The 24058-nt window shown below is 39.3% G+C and overlaps 1 protein-coding gene across 4 annotated transcripts in view; it reads right to left on the bottom strand.

Moving 5' to 3' along the window:
• Positions 1 to 24058, bottom strand: part of SLC17A1 (solute carrier family 17 member 1) — a 51192-nt gene that overhangs the window by 13305 nt on the left and 13829 nt on the right. For all 4 annotated transcript variants that reach the window (XR_005218051.1, XM_037844260.1, XM_037844261.1 and 1 more), the window contains exons 4-11: positions 16342 to 16575; positions 16170 to 16257; positions 15736 to 15822; positions 13983 to 14101; positions 13723 to 13884; positions 12565 to 12697; positions 12329 to 12476; positions 359 to 449 (exon numbers count right to left, since the gene is read on the bottom strand). Coding sequence is in view for 3 of the 4 variants with exons in the window: in XM_037844260.1 (XP_037700188.1) it covers positions 359 to 449; positions 12329 to 12476; positions 12565 to 12697; positions 13723 to 13884; positions 13983 to 14101; positions 15736 to 15822; positions 16170 to 16257; positions 16342 to 16575 (1062 nt within the window). In the remaining variant the exon portion in view is untranslated. The remainder of the gene's footprint in view (positions 1 to 358; positions 450 to 12328; positions 12477 to 12564; positions 12698 to 13722; positions 13885 to 13982; positions 14102 to 15735; positions 15823 to 16169; positions 16258 to 16341; positions 16576 to 24058) is intronic.

Below are 24058 nucleotides of genomic sequence, written 5' to 3'. Positions count from 1 at the left end.
ATATGTTACTGGATTAAAATTTTGAAAACCACAAGACTGTGCAACACAAACAGTGAACTGTAGTATAAACTATTGACTATAGTTAACAGTATAATTATAACAATATTGTTTCACTAATTGTAACAAAGGTATCACACTCATTCATAGTGTTAATAATAGGGAAAACTGTGTGTGTTGAGGGGAGGTGTGTATATGGGAAGTCTATTTTCTACATGATTTTTCTATAAACTTCTCTAATTAAAAAAACACATTAAAAAACTTCATAATTCACCTCCTACTGGTATATCCTTTGTATATTTTTCATATATATTACTTTCTTTCTCTGTACAATTAATATTTGAAAAATAACTCTCCTTACCTGATCAATGATGATTCCAGTCAGAGTGGAAGCAATTAGTCCTCCTATCATTCCAATTAGAGATGTGACTCCTTTTAAAAATGAGTAATATCTATATGTAAAAAGAATGACAATACAAAGATGTGAAGCAACACAAATGCTGCAGAAAAAGCCAACCTAGTCAAATCAGGCTTAAGAAAGATAACTGTTGATTTCATGAATTTACCACTGCTGCTTCTCAAATTCCATTAAAATGTCAGTTAAAATGTGTAAATACAGTCTCAAAAGTTGATATTAGCAGTAAAGAATATGAAGACATAGAGAAAACAAGATCATATATAGAGTGAAACCCAGTAGAGTTCGGAAACCTACAAGTGCATTTGAGAAATTCAGAAGGCAACGTGAGTTGTTAATGGGAACTGTTGGTTCAGGGTTAATGAGAAATTGAAGGGCTCTGTTCACTTGGTCTAGTTGCACAGTCTCAGACCCACAGTCGGGCAATCTAGCCTAGTTTATACACAACTGTGATTTGTCGATTCCTATCTGCCCAAACCAGCCTCAGCTGGAAATGAGCTGCAAAAGCAGTGAAGTCCCCAAGGAGGACAGCTCTCCAACACCCACTTCAGATAGAGCCACAGAGAATAATAGGTAAAGAAGGGGTCAGACCGTTCAGCCATGAGGAACAACAGAATGTCTTCTGGAGAGCAAAGCCAGGGTCTAATCATGGAATTAGTTTGTCCCAGGGCAGGGCATCCTTTCCTTTCCATCTCTCTGTCTCTGTCTCTCTCTCTCTCTCTGAGGGATGCATTGAGAAACAGCACCCACTGATGGTCACCTAGTGAAAATGCCACGGACCACGCCAGGACTGACTTTAAAGAGAAGCTGGAAATATTGCTGATTGTGGGAAACTTCCTGATTTTGCCACATTGATCTTGCTTTTCTTTATGTTTTTACCATATGTGTTCATTTTCCTAAGCACTTGAGTTATATTTGTCTATTTGTGATTTGTATCAATGGAATTTCATTGCAGATTTTTTTGTCTTGGCTTCTTTCCTTCAACATTATAAGTGTGAGATTCATTCATGATGACGTAGGTAATTATGATGCATTCTTTTTCATTATTGCTTGAATTACCTCAGTTTATCCTTCCTATATTTGGTGAGCCTGTAGTCATTTTATTTCATAATAGATTTTGATGATCATGAATAACACTACTAAGAACAGTATTGTAATACTGTACATATGTGGATGCGTTTCTCAAGGCTTTAAATTTAATAGTGGAATTCATGACATATATCATGCATATCTTCAACCTTCTAAAAAAAAAAGTAAGATTATTCCTTAAAGTAATTGTATCAATTTATACTCCCATCATCCACGTGAGCATTCCATTTGATCTACATGCCACCTAGTTATTTTTTAAATTTCCAATTAGTTTTTTTTCAAGGAATTTTATTGAGGTATATTCACATACCAGATAATCAACTAAAGTGTACAATCAATGGTTCACAGTTATCATCATATAGTTGTGCATTCATAACCACAATCAATTTTATAACATTTTCATTATTCCAAAAAAATAAAAATAAAAATAAAAATAAAAATAAAAATAAAAACAGAAGACCCAAAACATCCCATACCCCTATACCCCCCTATTATTTATTTATTTTTTGTCTTTGTTTTCTTACTCATCTGTCCATACACTGGATAAAGGGAGTGTCAGTTGTCAGGTTTTCACAATTACAGTCACACCATGTAAGCTACATAGTCGTACAATCGTCTTCAAGAATCAAGGCTACTGGGTTACAGTACAACGGTTTCAGGTATTTCCTTCGAGCTATTCCAATACACTAACAACTATAGAGGGGTATCTATTTAATGCATAAGAATAACCTCTAGAATAATCTCTCAATACTCTTTAAAATCTCTCAGCCACGGAAACTCTATTTGTTTCATTTCTCTTCCCCATTTTGGTCCAAGAAGGTTTTCTCAATCCCATGATGCCAGGGCCAGCTCATCCCTGGGAGTCATGCCCCAAGTTGCCAGGAAGGCTTATACCCCTGGGAGTCATGTCCCATGTAGGGGGGAGGGCAATGAGTTCACTTGCAGAGCTGGCTTAGAGAGAGAGGCCACATCTGAGCAACCAAAGAGGTTCTCCAGGGGTGACTCTTAGGCATAACTATAAGTAGGCTTAGCTTCTCCTTTGCAGGAATATGTTTCATAAGGGCAAATCCCAAGATCAAGGGCTTGGCCTATTAAATTGGTAGTACCCAATGCTTATGAGAATATCAGGAATTCCCCAGCTGGGGAAGTTTAATATTTCCACATTTTTCCCTAGTTCCCCAAGGGGGCTTTGCACATACTTTTTATTCTCTGCCCAAATTACTCTGGGATGCATGGGGGCATCACAATAACCTGTACAAACCAACAAGATCTCACTCCCTATTTAAGGTTCCATATAATTATGGTGTTCGAATAAACTGACCATACAGGTTAAATTAGATAGTTGACACGAAGTTTTGACAGAGTTTTTAACTTGTGTCAATCTGACTAGTGTACTTTGCATTTTTTTGATTAGTAGTGAATTTAAGATAGTTTCACATATTTTGTGGTCATATACATTTCCTCTTAAGTGTCATTTCAAGTACTTCGCCCATTTTCCTACCTGTCTTTTTAAAATTCATTTGCAGGAGCACTAATATGTTCTGGATACAGATCTTCTGTTGATTATACATACTGCAAATATCTTCTCCCGATATCATCTCCTGATGTCTCTCCATGTCTTAATAGTAAAATTATAATTTTTAAAAGTCTCATATATAATTTATTTTAATTTATCAATCTTTATGAATCTTGTTTAAGAAAAGGTATTTTCTGTATCAATTTCTAAAGACATTGTACTTTCCCTTTCATACTTGTACACTTGGGTCTTTAGTCCAACCAGTACAGATTTTTAAGAATGCTGTAAGGTAGGAGCTAAATTTGATGTTGTTGTTGATGATGATGATGATGATGTTGTGTGTGTGTGTGTGTATGTTGTGTACGTGCCAAAATATCTTGGCACCATTCTTAAAAATTCTTTGTTTTTCTCAAGTTTAGTTGTACTGGCAAATAGTTTTCCAAAATGCTTTGTATTAGTCAGGGCCCTCTAGGGAACCAGAATCAACAGGAGATATCTGTAAATATGAGATTTTATAAAAGTGTCTCACACAACTGTGGGGGTCCACGAGTCCATATTCCTTAGGGCAGGCTGGAAACTGGCAACTCTGATGAAGGTTTTCAATGAATTCCCCAGGAGAGGATGGCTGGTTGAAGTAGAGATGGAAATTCTCTCTTCTTTACCTCCATTGTATAGTTGCAGTCCTACTTCCCCTTTATAGTCAGGATCAATCACCCCAGCCAGTACAGTAATCTCCTTCTGGGCCTGCTGATTCAGAGGCATGAGAAGTCCAAAGTGGCCAGGTGACAGTCTTAACTTTTAGTTCAATAGAATTGTTGTGTCTCCAGGTGGAAGCACTCCTCCTTTTAGAACTAAGACCTGTAGACCAGCACAGCTTAAGTTTGCAGGGACAGGAAGCAAAAATTTTTCTAGTGTATCACTAGGAGTAATAGTGAGTAGTGCCACTCCCATTTCCACCTCTTGATTCCTGGACCCATGAATCCTGGCTATGGGAGAAACAGCACCATAGAGTGGATGCTGACTCACAGCATACATAGCCTCCTGGAGAACACTGCCCCAGCCCTGCAAGGAATTGACTGCCACCTAGTTGACACCATAATTGAGTCTTTAAAAGACCATTCTACTGTTCTATCAACCCAGGTGCCTCTGGATGATGGGGAACATGGTAAAACCAGAGAATTCCATGACCTCGTGCCCATTCCCACACTTCATTTGCTGTGAAGTGGGTTCCTTGATCAAAAGTAATGCTGTGTGGAATGCCATGATGGTGGATAAGACATTCTGTAAGTCCATTGATGGTAGTTAGGGTAGAAGCATTGTGTTCAGGGAAGGCAAACCCATATACAGGGTATGCGTCTATTCTAGTGAGAACAAATTGCTGCCCCTTCCACGATGGAAGTGGTCCAATGTAATCAACTTGCTACCAGGTAGCAAGCTGGTCACCCTGGGGAATGGTGCCATATCCAGGGACTGAGCGTGGGTCTCTGCTGCTGGAAGATTGGGCACTCAGCAGTAGCTGTGACCAGGTCAGCCTTGATGAGTGGAAGTCCATGTTGCTGAGCCCATGCATAACCTCCATCTCTACCACCATGACCACTTTGTTCATGAGCCCATTGGGCAATGACAGGAGCGGCTGGGGAAACAGACTAATTTGTATGTACAGAATGGGTCACTTATCCACTTGATTATTAAAACCTTCCTCCACTGAAGTCACCCACTGATGAGCATTCATGTGGGACACAAATATCCTCATGTTTTTTGCCCACTAAGAAAGATCTATCCACATACCTAGTCCCTAGACCTTTTTCTCACCAATTTTCTAATCATGTTCCTTCCAAGTCCCTGACCATCCAGTCAAACAATTAGCAATAACCTATAAATCAGTATATAAATGCACCTCTGACCAGTTCTCCTTCCAAGCAAAATGAGCCAGGTGCACCACTTGAAGTTCCTTCTACTGGGAGGATTTCCCCTCATGACTGTTCTTCAGGATATCCCAGAAAGGGGCTGCAGTGCTGCAGCTGTCCACTTTCAGGTGGTGCCTGCACATTGTGCAGAACCATCTGTAAATAAGTCTCTAATTTTCTCTTCTTCAGTCAACTGTAAGGAACTCCCCAAGAGGCCATAGCTGTGGGCTGGGAAAAAAAGGCAATGTGGTAGAAGTGGGGGGCCATGAGCACTTGGGCCACTTCCTCATGTAACTTTCTAGTGCCTTCAGGACCTGCTTAAGCCCTATCTCATATGTACCATTTCCATTTTATGATGGAGTGCTGCTGTACCCACCCAACTTTATGGCTTGGTGAGTCACACAACACCCAGCTCATTATAGGCAACTCAGGTCTCATGGTGACTTGGTGGTCCATGGTTAAGCATTTGGTCTCTACTAAGCAGGCAAAAGCTGTTTCTCAAAAAGAGAGTAGTTATCTTCAGAGGATGGCCAGGCTTTACTCCAAAATTATAAGGGTCTGTATTTTGATTCTCCTATAGGGGCCTGCTAGAGGCTCCAGACAGCATCTCTATTGCCACTGACACTTTCAGCACCATTGGATCTGCTGGATCATATGGTCCTAGTGGCAGAGCAGCCTGGACCTGTTGCAGAGCCTCCTCTTGTTCCAGTTCTCACTCAAAACTAGCAGCTTTTCTGGTCACTCTGTAAATGGGTCAGAGTAGCACCCCCAAATGAAGAATCCAAATCCAAAGAGGCCAACTAGGCATTGTGCCTATTTTTTAGTCATAGGAGGGGTCAGATACAACAGCTTATCCTTCACCTTAGAAGGGATCTCTTGAAATAACCCACACCACTGGACACCTAGAAATTTCACTAAGATGGAATGACCCTGTATTTTTGTTGGATTTATCTCCCATCCTCTGACACGCAAATGCCTTACCAGTAAGACGCGAATAGTTACTACTTCTTACTTCTAGGGTAAGCAACATGATATCATCAATATAATGGACCAGTCTGATGTCTTCTGGGAGGGAGAAATGAACAAAGTCACTGCAGACAAGATTATGACATAGAGCTGTAGAGTTGATATACCCCTGAGGTAGGACAGTGAAGGTATACTGCTGGCCTTGGCAGCTGTAAGCAAACTGTTTCTGGTGGTCCTTACTAACAGCTATTGAGAAAAAAGCATTTGTTAGGTCAATAGCTGCAGACCAGGTACCAGGGGATGTGCTGATTTGCTCAAGCAATAATAACACATATGGAACAGCAGCTGCAATTGGAGTCATCCCTGGTTAAGTTTACAATAATCCACTGTCCTCCTCCAAGACCCAGCGGTTTTCTGCATGGGCCAAATAAGAAGGTTGAATGGGGATATGGTGTGAATCGCCACCCAAGCAATAATAACACATATGGAACAGCAGCTGCAATTGGAGTCATCCCTGGTTAAGTTTACAATAATCCACTGTCCTCCTCCAAGACCCAGCGGTTTTCTGCATGGGCCAAATAAGAAGGTTGAATGGGGATATGGTGTGAATCGCCACCCCTGCATCCTTCAAGTCCTTAAAAGTGTCACTAATCTCTGAAATGCCTCCAGGAATCTGGTATTGCTTCTGATTTACTATTTTACTAGTTAGGGGCAGGTCTAGTGGCTTCTACTTGGCCTTTCCTACCATAATAGGCTTTTTCTATCAAGCATCTCAAAGTTTTCCAAAATCTTCCCCTTATCCATTCATAAAGCCATTCCAACATTTTTGCTATTTGTGTCTCGCAGCATCTCACTTCTCTAGTACCAAAATCTGTTTCAGTTTGCTAAAGCTGCTGAAATGCAATACATCAGAAATGAGTTGGCTTTTAACAATGGGGATTTATTAAGCTACAATTCTAAGGCTGTGAAAATGTCCAAATTAAGGCATCAACAAGAGGATACCTTCTCTGAAGAAAGACTGCTGGCATCCTGGGTTTCTCTGTGAGATAGCAAGGAATATGGCTGGCATCTGCTCGTTCTTTTCTGCCAGGTTTCATTGCTTTAAACTTCTGATTCCAGGGGCTTTCTCTCTGAGTGTCTGTGAGTCCTCTCTTAGCATCACTATGGCATTTCTCTCTCTAAGCTCTCTCTAAATGTCTCTGCCTTTTATCCTCTCATAAAATGACTCCAGTAAAAGATGAAGAAGCACCTTAAATGGGCTAGGTCACATCTCAATTGAAACAACCTAATCAAAAGGTCTCACCCACAATAGGTCTGCACCCACAAGAATGAATTAAAAGAACGTGGCCTTTTCTGGAGTACATAACAGCTCCAAACTATCACATGCTTGTACCAGTTTACACTCTCACCAGCAGTATGAGGATTCCATTTGGTCCACCATGCCAACACTTGGTATTTCCCAACTTTTCCATTTTAGTCTTTCTGCCTAGCTGAAATGCAACATGTCTTTTTTCCTGTAGTTGCTTAATTTTGAGATTTCTCATTTTGTCTTTAGTTTTCAGCATTCTTACTATAGATACTTTAAATTTTATATTGTATCATGCTTGAGATTCACAGAGCTTTTACTTTTTTTTCAGAATATTTGTTTTCAGAATATTTATGGCTGTTCTCTCTTAAAATGCCAGTTACGGAGGAAGGAGGTGGGGCCAAGCTCAGGGGTCTGCCCTCCTCTCAGAACTCAGACCCCAGGGCCTGGGGGGAAACAGTCAAAACAGAAACAACCTAAGCTAAGAATTAAAGGGGTTATACCTCTTTACAACAGTTGGGAGTGACAGGCTGACAGGTGCCACCTGCAGGGCAGGTTAGGAAAAACACAGTGGTTAAAGCCCTCACAGGAAAGTCTGTCAATCTTCTCAGACAACACCCTCAGTGAAATGTGACACTGAATATAACCCCATTCTGAGACCTGAACCTGGTCTGGTCTGGGAAAATCTGATTGGGATAACCAAGGAAACCAGATGCCTAGACAACAGAAAACTACAAATTACATTAGGGAAAACAAAGCTATTGCCTAGTCAAAGGAACAAACTTACACCTCTATTAAGATACAGCTGAGATATTGTTTCATTTTAATGAAACAATCAATTAAAGATTTTCAAAGAAATATGCTAAATCAAATCAAAAACCAAATCAATGAGTTCAGAGAAGATATGGCAAAAGAGATGAAAGATATAAAGAAAACACTGGGCAAACATAAGGTAGAAATCAAAAGTTTGAAAAAAGTTCTGGCAGAATCTATGGAAATGAAAGGCACAACACAAGAGATGAAAAACACAATGGAGACATACAACAGCAGAGTTCAAGAGGCAGAAGAAAACACTCAGGAACTAGAGAACAAGACACCTGAAATCCTACACACAAAAGAACAGATAGGAAAAAGAATGGAAAAATATGAGCAACGGCTCAGGGAACTGAATGACAACATGAAGCGAATGGGTGTGTCATGGGGTCCCAGGAGAAGAAGAGAAGGGAAAAGGAGCAGAAGCAATAATAAAGGAAATAGTCAATGAAAATTTCTCATCTCTTATGAAAGACATAAAATTACACATCCAAGAAGATCATTGTGCTTCAAACAGAGCAGATCTGAATAGGCCTATGCCAAGACACTTAATAATCAGATCATCAAAAGTCAAAGACAAAGAGAGAATTCTGAAAGCAGCAAGAGAAAAGCAATCTATCACATACAAAGGAAGCTTGATAAGACTGTGCAGATTTCTCAGTAGAAAACATGGAGGCAAGAAGGAAGTGGTGTGATATATTTACGATACTGAAAGAGAAAAACCACCAACCAAGAATCCTATATATCGCAAAACTGTCCTTCAAATATGAGGGAGAGTTTACAATATTATCTGACAAATAGACAAGGACAGAGTTTGTGAACAAGATACCTGTTCTACAGGAAACACTAAAGGGAACACTGCAGACAGATAGGAAAAGACAGGAGTGAGAGGTTTGGAACACAATTTTGGGTAATGGTAGCACAACAATGTAAGTACACTGAACAAAGATGACTGTGAGTATGGTTGAAAGAGGAAGGTTAGGAGCATGTGGGACACCAGAAGGAAAGAGGAAAGATAAAGACTGGGACTGTATAACTCAGAGGAACCTAGAATGCTCAACAATTGTGATAAAATGTGCAAATATGTTTTTACATGAGGGAGAACAAATGAATGTCAACTTTGCAAGGTGTTAAAAATGGGTTGGTATTGGGGAAAAAATACAATCAACGCAAACTAGAGACTATAGTTAACAGAAACATTGCATTATGCTTTCTTTGATGTAACAAAAGCAATACACCAACGCTAAATGCCTGTAAGAGGGGGACATAAGGGAGGAGTATGGGACTCTTGGCATTGGTGATGTTGTCTGACTCTTTTTTTCTACTTTAGTTTAATTCTATCTTTCCTTTTTTTGCTTTTTAGTTGTCAACTTTTTCTTTTTCTTTTGTCTCTCTACCTTCTTTGAATCTTCCTCCTTCTTTGTGGAAGAAATGGAGATGCCCTCATATAGAGAGTGGTGATGGTGGTGAATGCATAAATATGTGATTATACAGGGAACCATCGATTGTTTACTTAGGATGGAATGCATGGTGGGTGAACAAAACCATCTTAAAAGAAAAAAACAGAACAAAACAAAAAAACAGGTTGATGAAGAAACATTGAGAGCACTATATTGAGTGAAATAAGTCAGATGCAAAAGGACAAATATTGTTTGGTCTCACTGATATGAATTAATTATAATATGTAAACTCATAGACATGAAATATAAGTTACCAGGATATAGAATTAGGCTAAAGAATGGGGGAGCGGTTGCTTATTATGATGAGAACATTTAACTAGGTTGAGCTTAAGTGTTTGGAAATGGACAGAGGCAACAGTAGCACATTATTGTGAGAATAACTAACAGTGCTGAATGGTGTGTGAATGTGGTGACAAGAGGAAGCTCAGAGTCACGTATGTCACCAGAAGGAAAGTTGGAGGTTAAAACATGGAAATGTATAAAACTTTGAATCTTGTGGTGGACAATGTCCATGATTAACTGTACAAATATTAGAAATCTCTTTCATGAACTAGAACAAATGTATGACACTATAACTAGAAGTTAATAATAGAGGGGCATATAGGGAGAAAATATACCTATTGCAAACTATGTACTACAGTTGGCAGTATTTTAACATTCTTTTATCAACAATAACAAATGTACTATACCAATATTATGAGTCAATAATGGAGGGGAGGTTAGGGGTATGGGAGAATTTGACTTTTCTTTTTTGTTTTTATTTCTTTTCTGAAATAATGAATGCACAGCTGTGTGATGGTACTGTGGGCAACTGATTGTGCACTTTGAATGATTGTATGGCATGTGAACAATCTCAATAAAATTGAATTTTAAAAAAGTTGCTTATGTACCCTTTTCTCTGCCCTTTCTTTCTAGCATTGCAGTTAAAGACATGGAGTCACCCTTTAAGAATGTCAAGGAAGTGACAGAGCCTTGTTAATGCATCACAGAGCACCCTAAGGACCCCTAATGGTTTTCCACTCTTGACACTCCCAAAGAGATGGTGGACACTACACTTCTAGACCTTCTCTGCCTCACTCAATCTCATCTACCTAATATGCTCACAAAATTACATCTGTGTGACTCCTCTTATTCCTTCCCGTTCTTCTTTCTTGCCCTCTCTGTTCTGCCCAAACAGATGCAACCCCTTTGCTCCCCTCTCAATTTCTGACAAAGATCAAATTCCCCGAAGAGTGCATTTGGAAATTTGTCCTCTAAGGGGTAAGGCCACATTCCTTTTAATAAGCAAGAGAGGTATATGATAAGGAATATTCTTCCTTAAATAAGGTTTGTCTCTATCCGTTAATAAAAATACTTTGAGCAATAGAAATCAATATTGTTGAGACATAATACATAATGCCATAAAGACAGAGGACAAACTAGCTCCAGAGACTAAGAATTTTTCCAAATTGTACATTGGTGATATTTATTAGCTCTGACACAACAAAATTACCTGGCTAATGTAGGATTTGAGCCCATTAGAGTGATACAGCTCAGGCCAAGTCAGATGCTACCCATAACACTGCTGGCAGAGATATTTCACATCCTACTGACCAGGCATTGGTAGATAACACTAGTGAGGAAGTAACTACAGCTAGTCAGCTTTGGAGGCTGGCATACCTACATAGGAACCCTCACTCTCCTTATTCCTAACCATGTGATTTTATATAAATTAATTTCTCTGGTCCTTTGTTTCTTCACCCACATTATGTGGATAATATTATCTCACTCAAACTAGGGCATGCCAGGAGCATAAAAAGTACCTAATAAATGGTAGCTATTTATAATTTCTTTTATCTATTTGTTTATATATTCTTAATTGGCCTGTTTTAAGAAGTGAATATGGCTCAATAGGTACTGTGCACTTTGTGTGAAACAATGTCCTTTTATATCTTTATACAATTCCAAGTACTCAAAATACCTGCAGATATTTTTGAAGAGGGCCTCTGAACAGAATAAATCAAATGTCCCCATGCCCTCATTATCCTGGTACTCACCTTGTATACAACTGGTGGGCAATACTCTAGAGAACTGTGAAAAACTGAATTATTCTTGGGTGATTTTGCCTCTTTATCCCCAGGTCACTGCCTAGCACAATTTCAGAGAACCCTGTTCATATTGGATCTCTGTTCACCAGGGAGTGATGGCCCCTTGAAGTCAAGTGTGAACAGCTTCCCTGGAGTTGCACAAATGGTGGAGCTGCTTTCATTAGTCACACTTACTACCTCTTTAAATAGGGTGCAACACAGTGAAAAGAAGAAAAGTTTTTGACTCGAACAAATCTGGATTAAAATCCCAAGTAAAATCTCAAACCAGTGGTGAAATCTTGGGCTGACAGGTATCTGAACCTCAGTTTCCTTAAGTGTAAAGTAAATATTACTAACAATTGTGGGTTGTCATGGGGATTTATAGTACATAATCATGCATACAATATCAATAGCAATGGAGCAGCTAACACTTACACAGTGTTCTGTGTTCTTGATGTGAATTATTTAATTTTCAGAATAGCCCCAAGAGGCAAGTATTCACTTGTTACTCTCATTTTACAGGTGATGAGACAGGCACAGAGAAGGTAAGTACTTTGCTTGAGGTAAAGGGCTGTGGTGATACTTTTAATCCCTAAGCTACACTTGTTCATAAACATTTGAGAGGTGCATGCACTTATACCTGTTAGTAAATACATGATTATTTCTTATGTTACATGTACAGATGCTTCTCTGCAACTTTTGGCCTGCTAGCTCTAAACTCCAAAACAGCTGAAATCTTAAGTCTCCCTTGAGAGCTTGTTACAAGAAATAAAGGGATTTTTTAAAACCTTACCTGGGAGCAATATCCAAGGGATTCAGAAACATTCCATTCAAGCTAAAGCTTCCTGTTGCATTAGTAAGTATCAGGAAAATAATAACGATGTGGAAGCTGGAACTCAAGTAAAGTAGGCACAAACTGAAGAAGGCAGGAAGGAGAAGGCCTGGGAAGTGATGCAGACAATAGTCAGGCAAATCCTCAGGATGGGGGTGAAACGTCCCCCCGTGCTTGAAAGTCTGGCTGGTCCTTACCTAGTGTGTTGAAGAGTTTCCGAATGGCAAGTAAGCTGAGAATATTCCTGGACTGGATGAAGTCTGCCATGAGACCTGACAGGATACCAAATATCCAGGCAAACAAATACGGGAGGGCGGACAGCAACCCATTCTGGGGAGGAAATGTCTCAGAATGAGTATGACGGGAAAACTTGCCCTGATACAAAGAGTAATCCCTGGACTTTTAAAAATGCGTACTCTCTTACAGGAATCCATCAACATACAAACCCCAGGATTACGCTGGGGTTGCACTACCCAAAAGAAAGAGAAGAATAGTTTTGAGGTCAGTAACAGTTGTCAAAATCTAATTTTCTATTTTAGGTGTCATGTACCTGAGAGCACTGGACAATAGGAGGAGGAGGATGTTGGGAGTGGGAAATGCTGGCCCTGGGAAACACAATAGAAGAAACAACGGTTACAATTGTAAATATGTATGTGGTGTTTACTCTGGGCCAGCTGCTGTTAATCCTGTCCACAACTCCGTGGTTTCATGGAAGAGAAAACTGAGTCAGAGAGAGCTCACATGACCTCACTGTGGTGCTGGTGCTTAGGTTGGGTTACTAAACATTCATTATATAGAATGCCATTATATAGACCATGTCTGAAGGTGTCTTCTCTGATAATCCTATCACCAAGCAACAGAAGGCTCCAGGTGTCAGTGATTCTCCAAGGCAAACCAGCAATGGGGCTGTCATTTTGAGATGACATTCCTTCCAGAGCAACACCTGAGTCTGCGGTTCACCACCCAGGATTCGTGTCCCTACCCAAAGAGAGAGGATTGCTAAGAGGTGGGCAAGGTGGCAGGGCTCAGCCACATGACTTTCAGGGAAGGACCCCAGTCCCTGCAAGGAACTGTGGTGCTGAACCTTAGGTAATACACAAGAGCCATCATGTAATGAACAGGAGGCAGTGAATCCAGGGGAGCACGGGTGCGTGTATAATGCTATAAGAGTGCTAGACAGAGTGTGTACACCTGTACCTTTTGTCCTGGGCAATGCTGACATAAATACTGGAAATGGTGAGTCTCCAACTAAAGACCATCAGGAAAACAGTGCTGCTGAGACTAAGGTCCCAAAGACAGAGAAATGAGCACCGACTCCTTCATAAAGTTAAAGTGAGAATGGAGGGTATACTCACCTCTTCTACATTAACATGAAACACGGAGTTGATAAACGTTGGGATGTATACGATCAAGATGGTATTTGTCCAGAAAAAAGCAAAATGACTGAGGGAAATGACCCAGAGTGGACGAGACTTTAGCATAGCCTTGAAGGGCAGAGATAGCCCACTTGAGCTGAACTGGAAAGGAACCCGTTAACAATTAGCACAGTAGAACAAGCTGGAACATGTTTGGAGCAGGATCTGGGGGAGGCTGAGGCAGAGTGTCTAACTTTTACCTCCTGGACAACGGAGGATGCAATGTATTCCTTCTCTCTGATGCTCATACATGGGTGGTCCTTCGGGTCATCATAAGCCACAATGAACCAGATAAGAGCTAGGGCACAGCCACAAGCACCTGTCAAGCAGACAGTTTAGAACTGAAATCATTTCTGCCTGTGGCGGGGACTCTTTCCCAGAGTGATGCTTTTCCCTATATGAGTCTGAGGGCCTCGACATCCTCTTTCTTTTTTGAATCTTTGCGACAAAGCTCACATTTTGTCAGGCTTCCCAGTATCCACAGCTGTCCCTACCTACAGAATGAATTTTACAGAATTAGTGGTAAGCTCTTGGCCTCTCCTGATTTCCTAGCCTCCCATCCCTCCATTCATGACAGCCGAGCTTCCCTGCCCTCAGCCTTCTTGTCTACAGACACCCAAAATGATCCAGCATACCCATCCCCGGCAAAGGCACAGCTGAACCCATACAGGGCTGGAAAATCACCAGTTCTGAGAGCTGGGCCTCAGCCTTGTTCCTGAGATTCAGCCCAGGCTTCATGCATTGTTTAAGTCCTTTAAGAGTTTGCCAAGTTGCGTCTTGTTTTTGAGTTTCCTATACCAATGACCCAAACTTAGGGAATCCTCTTTTAGGACAGGGAGGATGTAGTGCTCACTGGTCAGTTTTCCAGAAATACATTCATTCATTTGCCAAATATTGATTAAACACCCATAAAAACCATGCCCTTTATGAGGGATACTGCAGCAGATAAAATACACAAAAATCCCTACCTTCAAAGAGTTTATGTTCTAGTGGAAAATAAAGAAGGACAATAAAAAAAGAAATAAGTAAAATGTACTAAATGTCAGATGGTGATAAAGGTTATGGAGGGAAGTTATAGGGAGAAAGAGGGTGAGGTGTGCCTTGCTCAGGGAAGACTGAGATACAGCTGTGGGCTTCTGGGGCAAGGACACTCCAGGCACAGAGAGTAGTACACGCCAAGGCCAAGTCAGGACACCAGCATGACTGGGTGGAGGGTGGAAATAGATCAGGATGAGAGATAATGAGGCCAGACTAGGTGGAAGGTTGCAGCCCGTTGTAAGAGTTTAGGCTTTTATAACATGCTTTTAAGCAACATTGAAAGGAAATCTTCACAATGTACTTTTATTTCCTTATCCTGAGACCTCAGAACCCAATCTCAAGGCAAAATGTGAGTGGAGAGAAGAGAGCACCTAATAAAGGCATGTGCAATGCATATATTACTAGATGTTATTTTATTTAACCCTTGGAAAATTTGTATGGTGCCAGTAGGCGCTCATTACCAGAAAGAGAGAACTGAGGCTCAGAAAGGCTAAGTTACTTGCCCAGGGACACCTAGTAAATGACTATCGACCCTTAAGCATGGATGATATTGTCCGTGGAGGGAGGGAATATAGTCCTAGAGGAGAAGGAGCCTGGGGCAGAACTTTGAAGACAAGAGTTAATGAGAAGTAGAAGAGGAAACATCTGCAAGAGGATAAGAGGATGAGGCTAACAAGGAATGAGCAGCAAGATGAAGTCCAATGCTGGGAGGACACAATAACACATGTCTAGTTCTTAGCACCATGCCTGGCTTAGAATTCGAACTTAATAAATGTTGATTTCTTTCTCTCCTTTCAATGAGGTTGATGCTTTTTAATATTGCTAACTTCATATGATTTTTCACCTTATATTAAGTTTTTCTTTTTGCTGCTTTAATTCTCAATAATAACCAGGACTTTGTAGAAAATGACTCACCAAAAATATAGTAGACCATTGGCCAGCCCAGGGACTGACAGATAAATCCAGTCACAAGCAGGACAATGAAGGGTCCCAGCAAACACCCTAATCAGAGGCACAAAAAATATTCCTAATTAATGCAGACATATGAAGGTAGAGACAATATAGCCTCACTGTAGCAATTAACAATTTCCTGCGAAATATGTTTGTACAGAGTAACAATGATGAGCAGAATAAAACATTTGCTTTTCTCTCTTTTCCTCTGTTGCTTGCGATAAGAAAGCTTCTTCTCCATTCTAGGTAGTTTCTCCATGTTTGAAGCAAGGATGCTGGAAGAGGTGATTTCCAAAACCTTTCGCAGTTCAAAATATATGTTTCCTATGTTGCTAAGGAAGAACATGATACAATGAAACAAAAATGTGATTCAACCATCCTAGGCCTTCAATCCTTACCTGATAAACTTATAGAGGTAAGTCGGCCTTGTTCCAAGAGGGGAGCCCATTTGACCCATATTGCATGCTGAGCTGTTAATACTACACCCTGAAATGAAAAAGATTGGGCCAATTGATCTCTAATACTTCCCAGGAATTTAAACTCTGATCAGTTTCTGCATTATCTTGATACCTGGGCTATTCCCTGGACCACTCGGCACACAATGACTGTAGCTTCTCCAAGGTCAGCTGCCAATGGGATGAAGAGGGAGAACAGAGAGCTGAGGAATAATGTAGAGCCAACCATTTTCTTTACAGAGTATATTCCAGAGAGGTATCCAATAGGAACTGGGGTTAAGGCTGCACCATACAAGATGGAACTGAGGATGATTCCCTGGATTTCAGGGCTCCAATCATACACGGGGTTCTGAAAGGAAAGAGGAGAATCATCTAACTTCTCTGCATGCTGGAGATTGACTGTTCTATCCAGGGATGCTGGGAAACTGTTCTACCTGCTTCCCTCAGATAAATAGCTCCCTTCTACCCAATATTCTCTATCATGGGACCTTCTTTATTCCTTTATAACACTCATTTTGTGTATGTATTTACATTAACATTGGGATCCTTGACTATAATGTGACATTCTTACAGTTGAGGGCACCATCTGTAGCCCTAGTACTTATTATTGCATAGAGACATAATCAGTATCTGAAGTGTAAATATTGCTAAACTACAAGTAAGGTCTCCTATAGAGTACTGTGTAGTACGATACACCCTGCAAGAGTTGATTTCCTCTTGCCTCTTCTCTTCCTCTAACTCCTCCATTAATTTAAGCTCATTCACCAAATGACATCCCCCTACATATATACTGCTCCCAGTGAGAAAATCAGCAATAGAAAAAAACAATCAAACTGTAAAGAGAAGTTCTCAGGACAATGAAGGAAAAGGCCATTTTTCTTCCTTTGCTTGGTTCTGATGTGGTATGGTTTGTTGTCTTTCTTTGGAGTGGATTCATCTGTTAATTCCTAGGTTAGGGGCCCTGCTATACTTTTGTTATGTTATTAAAGCTGATAAAAGAAATTCTGAACATTGAACTTATTGACAGTACTCGGGACAAGGTTGCACGCGCTTTTGGACTCGTGGCACAGGTAGAAACTGGTAGTAGGTGAGGACAAGATTAAACTTCTTTGGATGCATCTAAGATTGTTAGCGCCATTCCCCAAACTTTCTCTGCTCATTCCTCAAGTAGGAGGAGCATCTTGAAAAATCAAGGCTCTTGCTGGTTATAGTGATCTTTTGGTGAAATGCGCTGAGTGGTATTTTGGTTTGGAATATGAAACAAGGAAGTAGGTAGGAATTCATGTGTTTGTTCTCTAATCACTATTTTTTTTTATTTTGAAATAAATTCAAAGTTATAGGAACAGTTGCAAAAACAATACTAACCCCATACACAGAATTCCATCATACCCTGACCCCCCTCCCCCAATAGCCCAATCCACCAACTTTAACATGCTGTAACATCGCTATTTCTTTCTCTCCCTCCCTCCCTATCATCCATCATCTATTGCTCTGTCTTCTGAATATATGAGAGCTAGCTGCACACACCCTTGAACAAACACTATAATTCACGTATACACTTCCCATGAACAAGAACATTCTTTTATGCAATTCCATTAAGCACAGCTAAGAAGTACAAGAGATTCAACAATGATACAAAGCTTACATTCTATATTTCCTTTTCCTTATGTCTCAACTGTGTCCCTTTGAGCCTCCTGTCCTCTATCCTCCAATCTCATCCAGGCTCATCCTTGGCATTCAATTGTCATCTATTTAGACTGTCTTTTTTTTTTTCAATTGTGGAAACATATCTACAGCCTAAATCTTCCCATTCCATCCCCTCCCTAGCCTTCCGTTAGTGGAATTAATCACATTTAGAATGTTGTAATGCTCTTTCCCACCATCCATTACTAGAAATTTCCCTTCACCTCAAACAACAACCCTACACTCATTTCTTAACTCCCCATTGCCCCTTCCCCCATTTCTCTTAATCTATACTCTATTTTTCATCTCTATGGTTATATTCTCTGATAATTTCTTTGTGTTTACTGTGGGGCTTAAAATTAACCTCTTAAATCCATAACAATCTTGTTTTTCTTTGATACCACCTTCACTTCAATAGGACACATAAACTATGCTCTGATACTCCTCCATTCCCCCACCTTTATATAGTTGTCTAAAATTACATATTTTACATTGAGTTCAAAACCACTGATTTGTCATTAGAGTTTGTGTATTTCATATCATGGAGGAAGTAAATAGTGGAGTTACAGTTCAAAAATTATTGACTTCTATTTGTATTCCATTGTGCTTGGAGAATGTGCTTTGAGTATATTCAATTTTTTTTTTTTTTTATTTATTGAGGCTTGTTTTATGTCCCAGCTTATGGACCCTTCTGGAGAAAGATCTGTGATCACTAGAGAAAAATGAGTGTCCTGGTGATTTGGGATGTAAGGTACTATATATGTCTGTTAAAATTCTCTATATCTCTTTCTCCTTTCTTTGTTTCTCTGTTGGTAGGGCTCCCTTTAGAATCTGAAGTAGGGCAGGTCTTTTATTGGCAAAGTCTCTCAGCATTTGTTTGTCTGTGAAAAATTTAAGCTCTCCCTCAAATTTGAAGGAGAGTTTTGCTGGCTAAAGAATTCTTGGTCGGAAATTTTTCTCTCTCAGAATTTTAAATATGTCATACCACTGCCTTCTCGCCTCCATGGTGGCCGCTGAGTAGTCACAGCTTAGTCTTATGTTGTTTCCTTTGTATGTGGTGAATTGCTTTTCTCTTGCTGCTTTCAGAACTTGTTCCTTCTCTTCAGTATTTGAGAGTCTGATCAGAATATGTCTCGGAGTGGGTTTATTTGGATTTATTCTATTTGGAGTTCACTGGGCATTTATGCTTTGTGTATTTATATTGTGTAGAAGGTTGGGGAAGTTTTCCCCAACAATTTCTTTGAATACTCTTTCTAGACCTTTACCCTTCTCTTCCCCTCTGGCACAACAATGAGTCTTAAGTTTGGAAGTTTTATTTTATCTATCATATCCCTGAGATCCATTTCGATTTTTTCAATTTTTTTCTCCATTCTTTCTGATGTTCTTTCATTTTCCATTCTGTGGACTTCTAGGACACTGACACGTTGTTCAACTTCCTCTAATCTTGTATTGTGAATAGCCAGAGTCTTTTTAATTTGGCCAACAGTTTCTTTTATTTCCACAAGATCGTCTATTTTTTATTTACTCTTGCAATGTCTTCTTTATGCTCTTCTAGGGTCTTCTTTATGTTGCTTATATCCTGGGCCATGGTCTTCTTGATGTCCTTTAAATCCTTTGCCATGTTTTCATTCCTCGATTGTAGTTCTTTGATTAATTCTGCCAAGTACTGAGTCTCTTCTGATATCTTGATTTGTGTGTTTGGAGTTGGATTCTCCATATCGTCTGGTTTTATCATATGCATTAAGATTTTCTGTTGTTTTTGGCCTCTTGGCATTTGCTTTGCTTGATAGGGTTCTTTCAAGTTGTAAAAAGAAAAAAATACCAGTCTAATTTTTCAGAAACACAGTTTGGTGATGTACACTTTTTCTAACTAACCAGCAGATGGCGTCTGTGAGTCACCTGTACCCCTCAAGTCAGTTCTCAACCTTGTTCCCACGGTGTGTGGGGAAATGCTTCTTGTGGGGTTCAGGTGAAGAACTCAGTTTGGGTGTGCTGCTGGAGCTGTCCGCTCTGAATGTGGGGTGTGTGTACGGGTGGTCATTTCAGAATGCAGACTCCTGGTTTCACCAAGTATATGGCCCCTGTGATACTAGCAGACCTTGTCCAGCTGGCGCATCGCTGTAACCGGTATTCGGGGTCACTTTCTGGTTTTTATCTAGTGTTTTTCATGGAGGTGTTTTTTTGCCCTGTCTCACCTAGCCACCATCTTAGTTTCTCCCTCTCTAATCACTATTATCTTGACTCCTCCATTCCTCTTTTTTTCTCCCCTTACCAAGTCCCCATCACTCTATGGCTGTATAGTTTAGTATTGTCTGTATAGTATTGTCTCTCTGATGGAAAAGGACTTACACTGGGAAATCTGGTAGGACTACCACTCTGAGGATAATGAATAATAACCAATGGGCATCCATATAGTATCCAGTGAAGAGGGAAGCTCCAGATCTTTTCCAGTAGACATGTGGGGCTATCCAGAGACTGGCTCAGAATGCTCCACCATGCTTTATAAATCCCAGAAGCTGCACAAGCAAAACCAGTACTCACCCTTACCCGTATCAGGTGTTGCAGCAGACTTTTGTTCAATTTTCCCTATGCATGGGAACAGATAACTCAAAACTTTTGGTGGTATTTCTTATTGCGTAAAGCCACCAGCATCCATAACAGAGCATGAAACAAGAGCCCACCATGGTTGGATTAAAACCACAGAGCTCAATTTGGAACTGCCCACATCAGAAGGATAAAACTGCAGTTGATATTTCCCTATTCAATGCATTCACTAGCTATCATGAAAGAAGGCACCCCATATATAAATTTCCCTACATAAATCTTATGAATAATTACATATAAACTTGTATGAGTTGTATAAATGACTTATGGGTACCAATAGATAATTTATAAGAGAAAAAAACTGCAATGACCAATAAACATAGGTGACAAATATAAATATATGCAATTCCATTAATAATAAAACAATATCTATTTTAAAGTTACAGCGGAATATCTGAAGGGCAAATTTTTAATGGAATAGTGAAACACAGTCGTTGATGATGGCAGAGGGAGTCTTCACTAGAGAATACCATTCATTCACGTGCTTCGCTTTTTTTCTCATCTTCCTTCCTCTTTTTTCCTTACTCTCTCTCTGTGGTGTCTGTTTGCTTTCACTTTCCTTGTTATTTTGTCCTTTTATAAAAAGTTGTCTTTTTTTTTCATAATTATTTTCTGAGTTCTGTTGGTGTCCTTTTTTTCTTTTTTTTGATTTTGATTCCTTCTGCTGTTGAACACAGCCTCCTGTCCTCTGGCCATCTCTGCTTTGAGCTCCTACATGGACTGTTCCGTAGTGTCCCTTCCCTAGCTATAATTGCTTCACTAATTTTTAAGTTCATTTTGTAATTTTATGTTACAATTTAGATTTGCTTTGCAAAAACAATTCTCTGGTGAGTTTTCATCATAAGAAAAATTATATCGCTCTATTTCTTCAGTTTTCTGTATCTTTGTATAGCAGCAAACTGAATTCCTTTTTTGGGACTCATATTTGAAGGAGAAGGATTTTTCCAGATTGTGTCAAGAGATTCCATAAGGAGGTGAATGTGCCAGAGAGAGGTTCCAAGTTCCAAAGCTCAGGAGCTCCTTCCTCTTTTGCTACAGTGAAGGATCTAAGATATGTCCGCCTGAGCAACCATTTTTCTAGAACATGGGGTACTCAATGCTTAAACTGAAGCAATAGAATTCCACCAATATTTTGAAATACGATTCAAGAAATATTGTAAATGAAATAGATTTTAACAGATTTTAAAGGTATAGTTGACACAATAAACTGCATATTTAAACTTTGCATATTTAAAGGGTACAACTTCATAAATTTTGAAATCTGTACATACCTGTGAAACCATGACCACAATCAAGATGATAGATACACTTTTCATTTCCAGAAGTTTCCTCTTGTTCCTTTGTGATCCCTCATTCCTGCCACATACCCACCACTAATCTGTTGACTGTCACTATAACTTATTTTCATTTTCTAAAAGCTTAATATAAATGTAATCATTCAGTGTTGGGGATTGGAATGATGACCCCCACAAAAGACATGTTCAAGTCTTAATCTGTATTCCTGTGGGTGGAACCAACCACTTCGTAAACAGGGCCTTTGAGGACATTATCAGTTAAGATGTGGACTCACTTGTGAATAGGCTCTTTGAAGATCCTATTTAGATATGGCCAACCTGAACTTAATCCATATGGCCAAATCCTTATAAGCAAAGGAAATTGGGCACAGTGGTCAGTAAAAGCCAGAGGTCAGAACAAGTAGAAGTCTGTCCGACAAAGCCAGAAGAGGAGACAAAAGCAGAAGGAGAAATGCAACCCAAGGAACCCCAAGGATTGCAACAAGTCAGAACCAGAATGGTACAAGACTCCAGGACAGAGCATGGCCTATTGAGACCTTGATTTTGAACTTCAAGGCTCCAAAACCATGAGACAATAAATTCTTGTTATTTAAGCCAATCTATTGTATGATATTTGTCACTGCAGCCCTGGCAAGCTAAGACAGTCATTATGCACTCTTTTGGACAGCGTATTTCATAAAGCATAATTACTTTGAGATTCATCCATGTTGCTCTGTGTATCACTAGTCTGTTCCCTTTTGGTGCTGAATAGTATTCCATTTTATGCATGTACCATAGTTTGTTTATTCATTCACCTTTTGATGAAGATTTTGGCTATTTCCAAGTTTTTGGTTATTACAACTAAAGCTCCTATCAAAATTTATGTACATATCTTTGTATTGATATATGCTTTTGGTTTTCCAAAACAAAATCAAAGTAATAGGTGTATGTTACATTTTTAAGAAATGCCAAACTATTTTTAAAGGTGGTTGTATCATTTTGCATTATCACCAACAGTGTGGGCAGGTTCCAGTTCTTCCACATTCTCACCAACACTTGGAATATCCAGTCTTTTTAATTTTGGCCATTTGAATCAATGTGTAGTAGTAATGTATCCATGTGATTTTGACTTGCTTGTCCCTAATTACTAATGATGTTGAACATTTTTTCCTGTGAGTATTTGCCATGTATGGTATCATCTTTGGTGAAATTTATGTTCAAATCTTTTACCTATTTTTGCATTGGGTTGTTTGTTTCTGTTTTATTGAAGATAATGATTTCAAGGTTCATCTACATTGTAGCATGCATGAGAACTTCATTCCTTTTTACAGTTGAGTAATATTCCACTATATGTATGTACCATACCTTGTTTATCCATTCATCTGTTGATGGACACTGGGTTGTTTCCACCTTTTGGCTATTGTGAATAATGCTGCTATGCATTATTCTGGTTTCAATTCTTATGGTATGTACTTAGAATGGAATTCCCAGAACATATGATACTTATATGTTTGACTTTTTGAGAAACCACTGAACTGTTTTCCACAATGGCTGCACCATTTTACATTTTCACCAGCAATGTAAAAGGGTTCCAATCTCCACATCTACACCAACACTTATTTTCAAACAACAGCTTCCTAGTGAGTGTGAAGTGGTATCTCTTCATGGTTTTGATTTGAATTATCCTGAAGACTAATAATTTTGAGCATCTTTTCATGGGCTTACCGGCCATGTATATGTTTTCTTTGGAGAAATGTATGTTCAGATCATTTTCCCAGTTTTTAATTGGGTTGTTTGTCATTTTGTTGTTGAGTTGTAGCAGTTCTTTATAAATCATGGAAATTAAACCCTTAACAGATACATGACTTGAAACTATTTTCTCCAATTCTGTAGGTTGTCTTTTAACTTCCTTGATAATATTTTCTGATGCACAAAATTTTAAATTTTGATGAAGTTCATTTTATCTATGTTTTTCTTTGTTGTTCATGTGTTTACAGTTATATCTAAGAAATCCAAAGTCATGACATTTTCCCCCTACGTTTTTGTCTAAGAGTTTTATGGTTTTGGTTCTCAAGTTTCAGTATTTTATCCATTTTGAATTAATGCTGATACATCATGTGGGGTAGAGGACCAATTTCATTCTTTTGCATCTGGACATCCAGTTTTCCCAGCACCATTTATAGAAGACAGTATTCTTTTCCCTTTCCTGGTATCCTTGTTGAAAAAACAGTTGGTCAATGGCTGTATGAGTACATTTCTAAATTCTCACTT

Source organism: Choloepus didactylus, chromosome 7 (assembly GCF_015220235.1).
Source record: "Choloepus didactylus isolate mChoDid1 chromosome 7, mChoDid1.pri, whole genome shotgun sequence".
NCBI classification, from domain to species: Eukaryota; Metazoa; Chordata; class Mammalia; order Pilosa; family Megalonychidae; genus Choloepus; species Choloepus didactylus.
The sequence above is the reverse complement of the archived record's forward strand: the minus strand, read 5'-3'. Positions and strand labels throughout refer to the sequence as shown.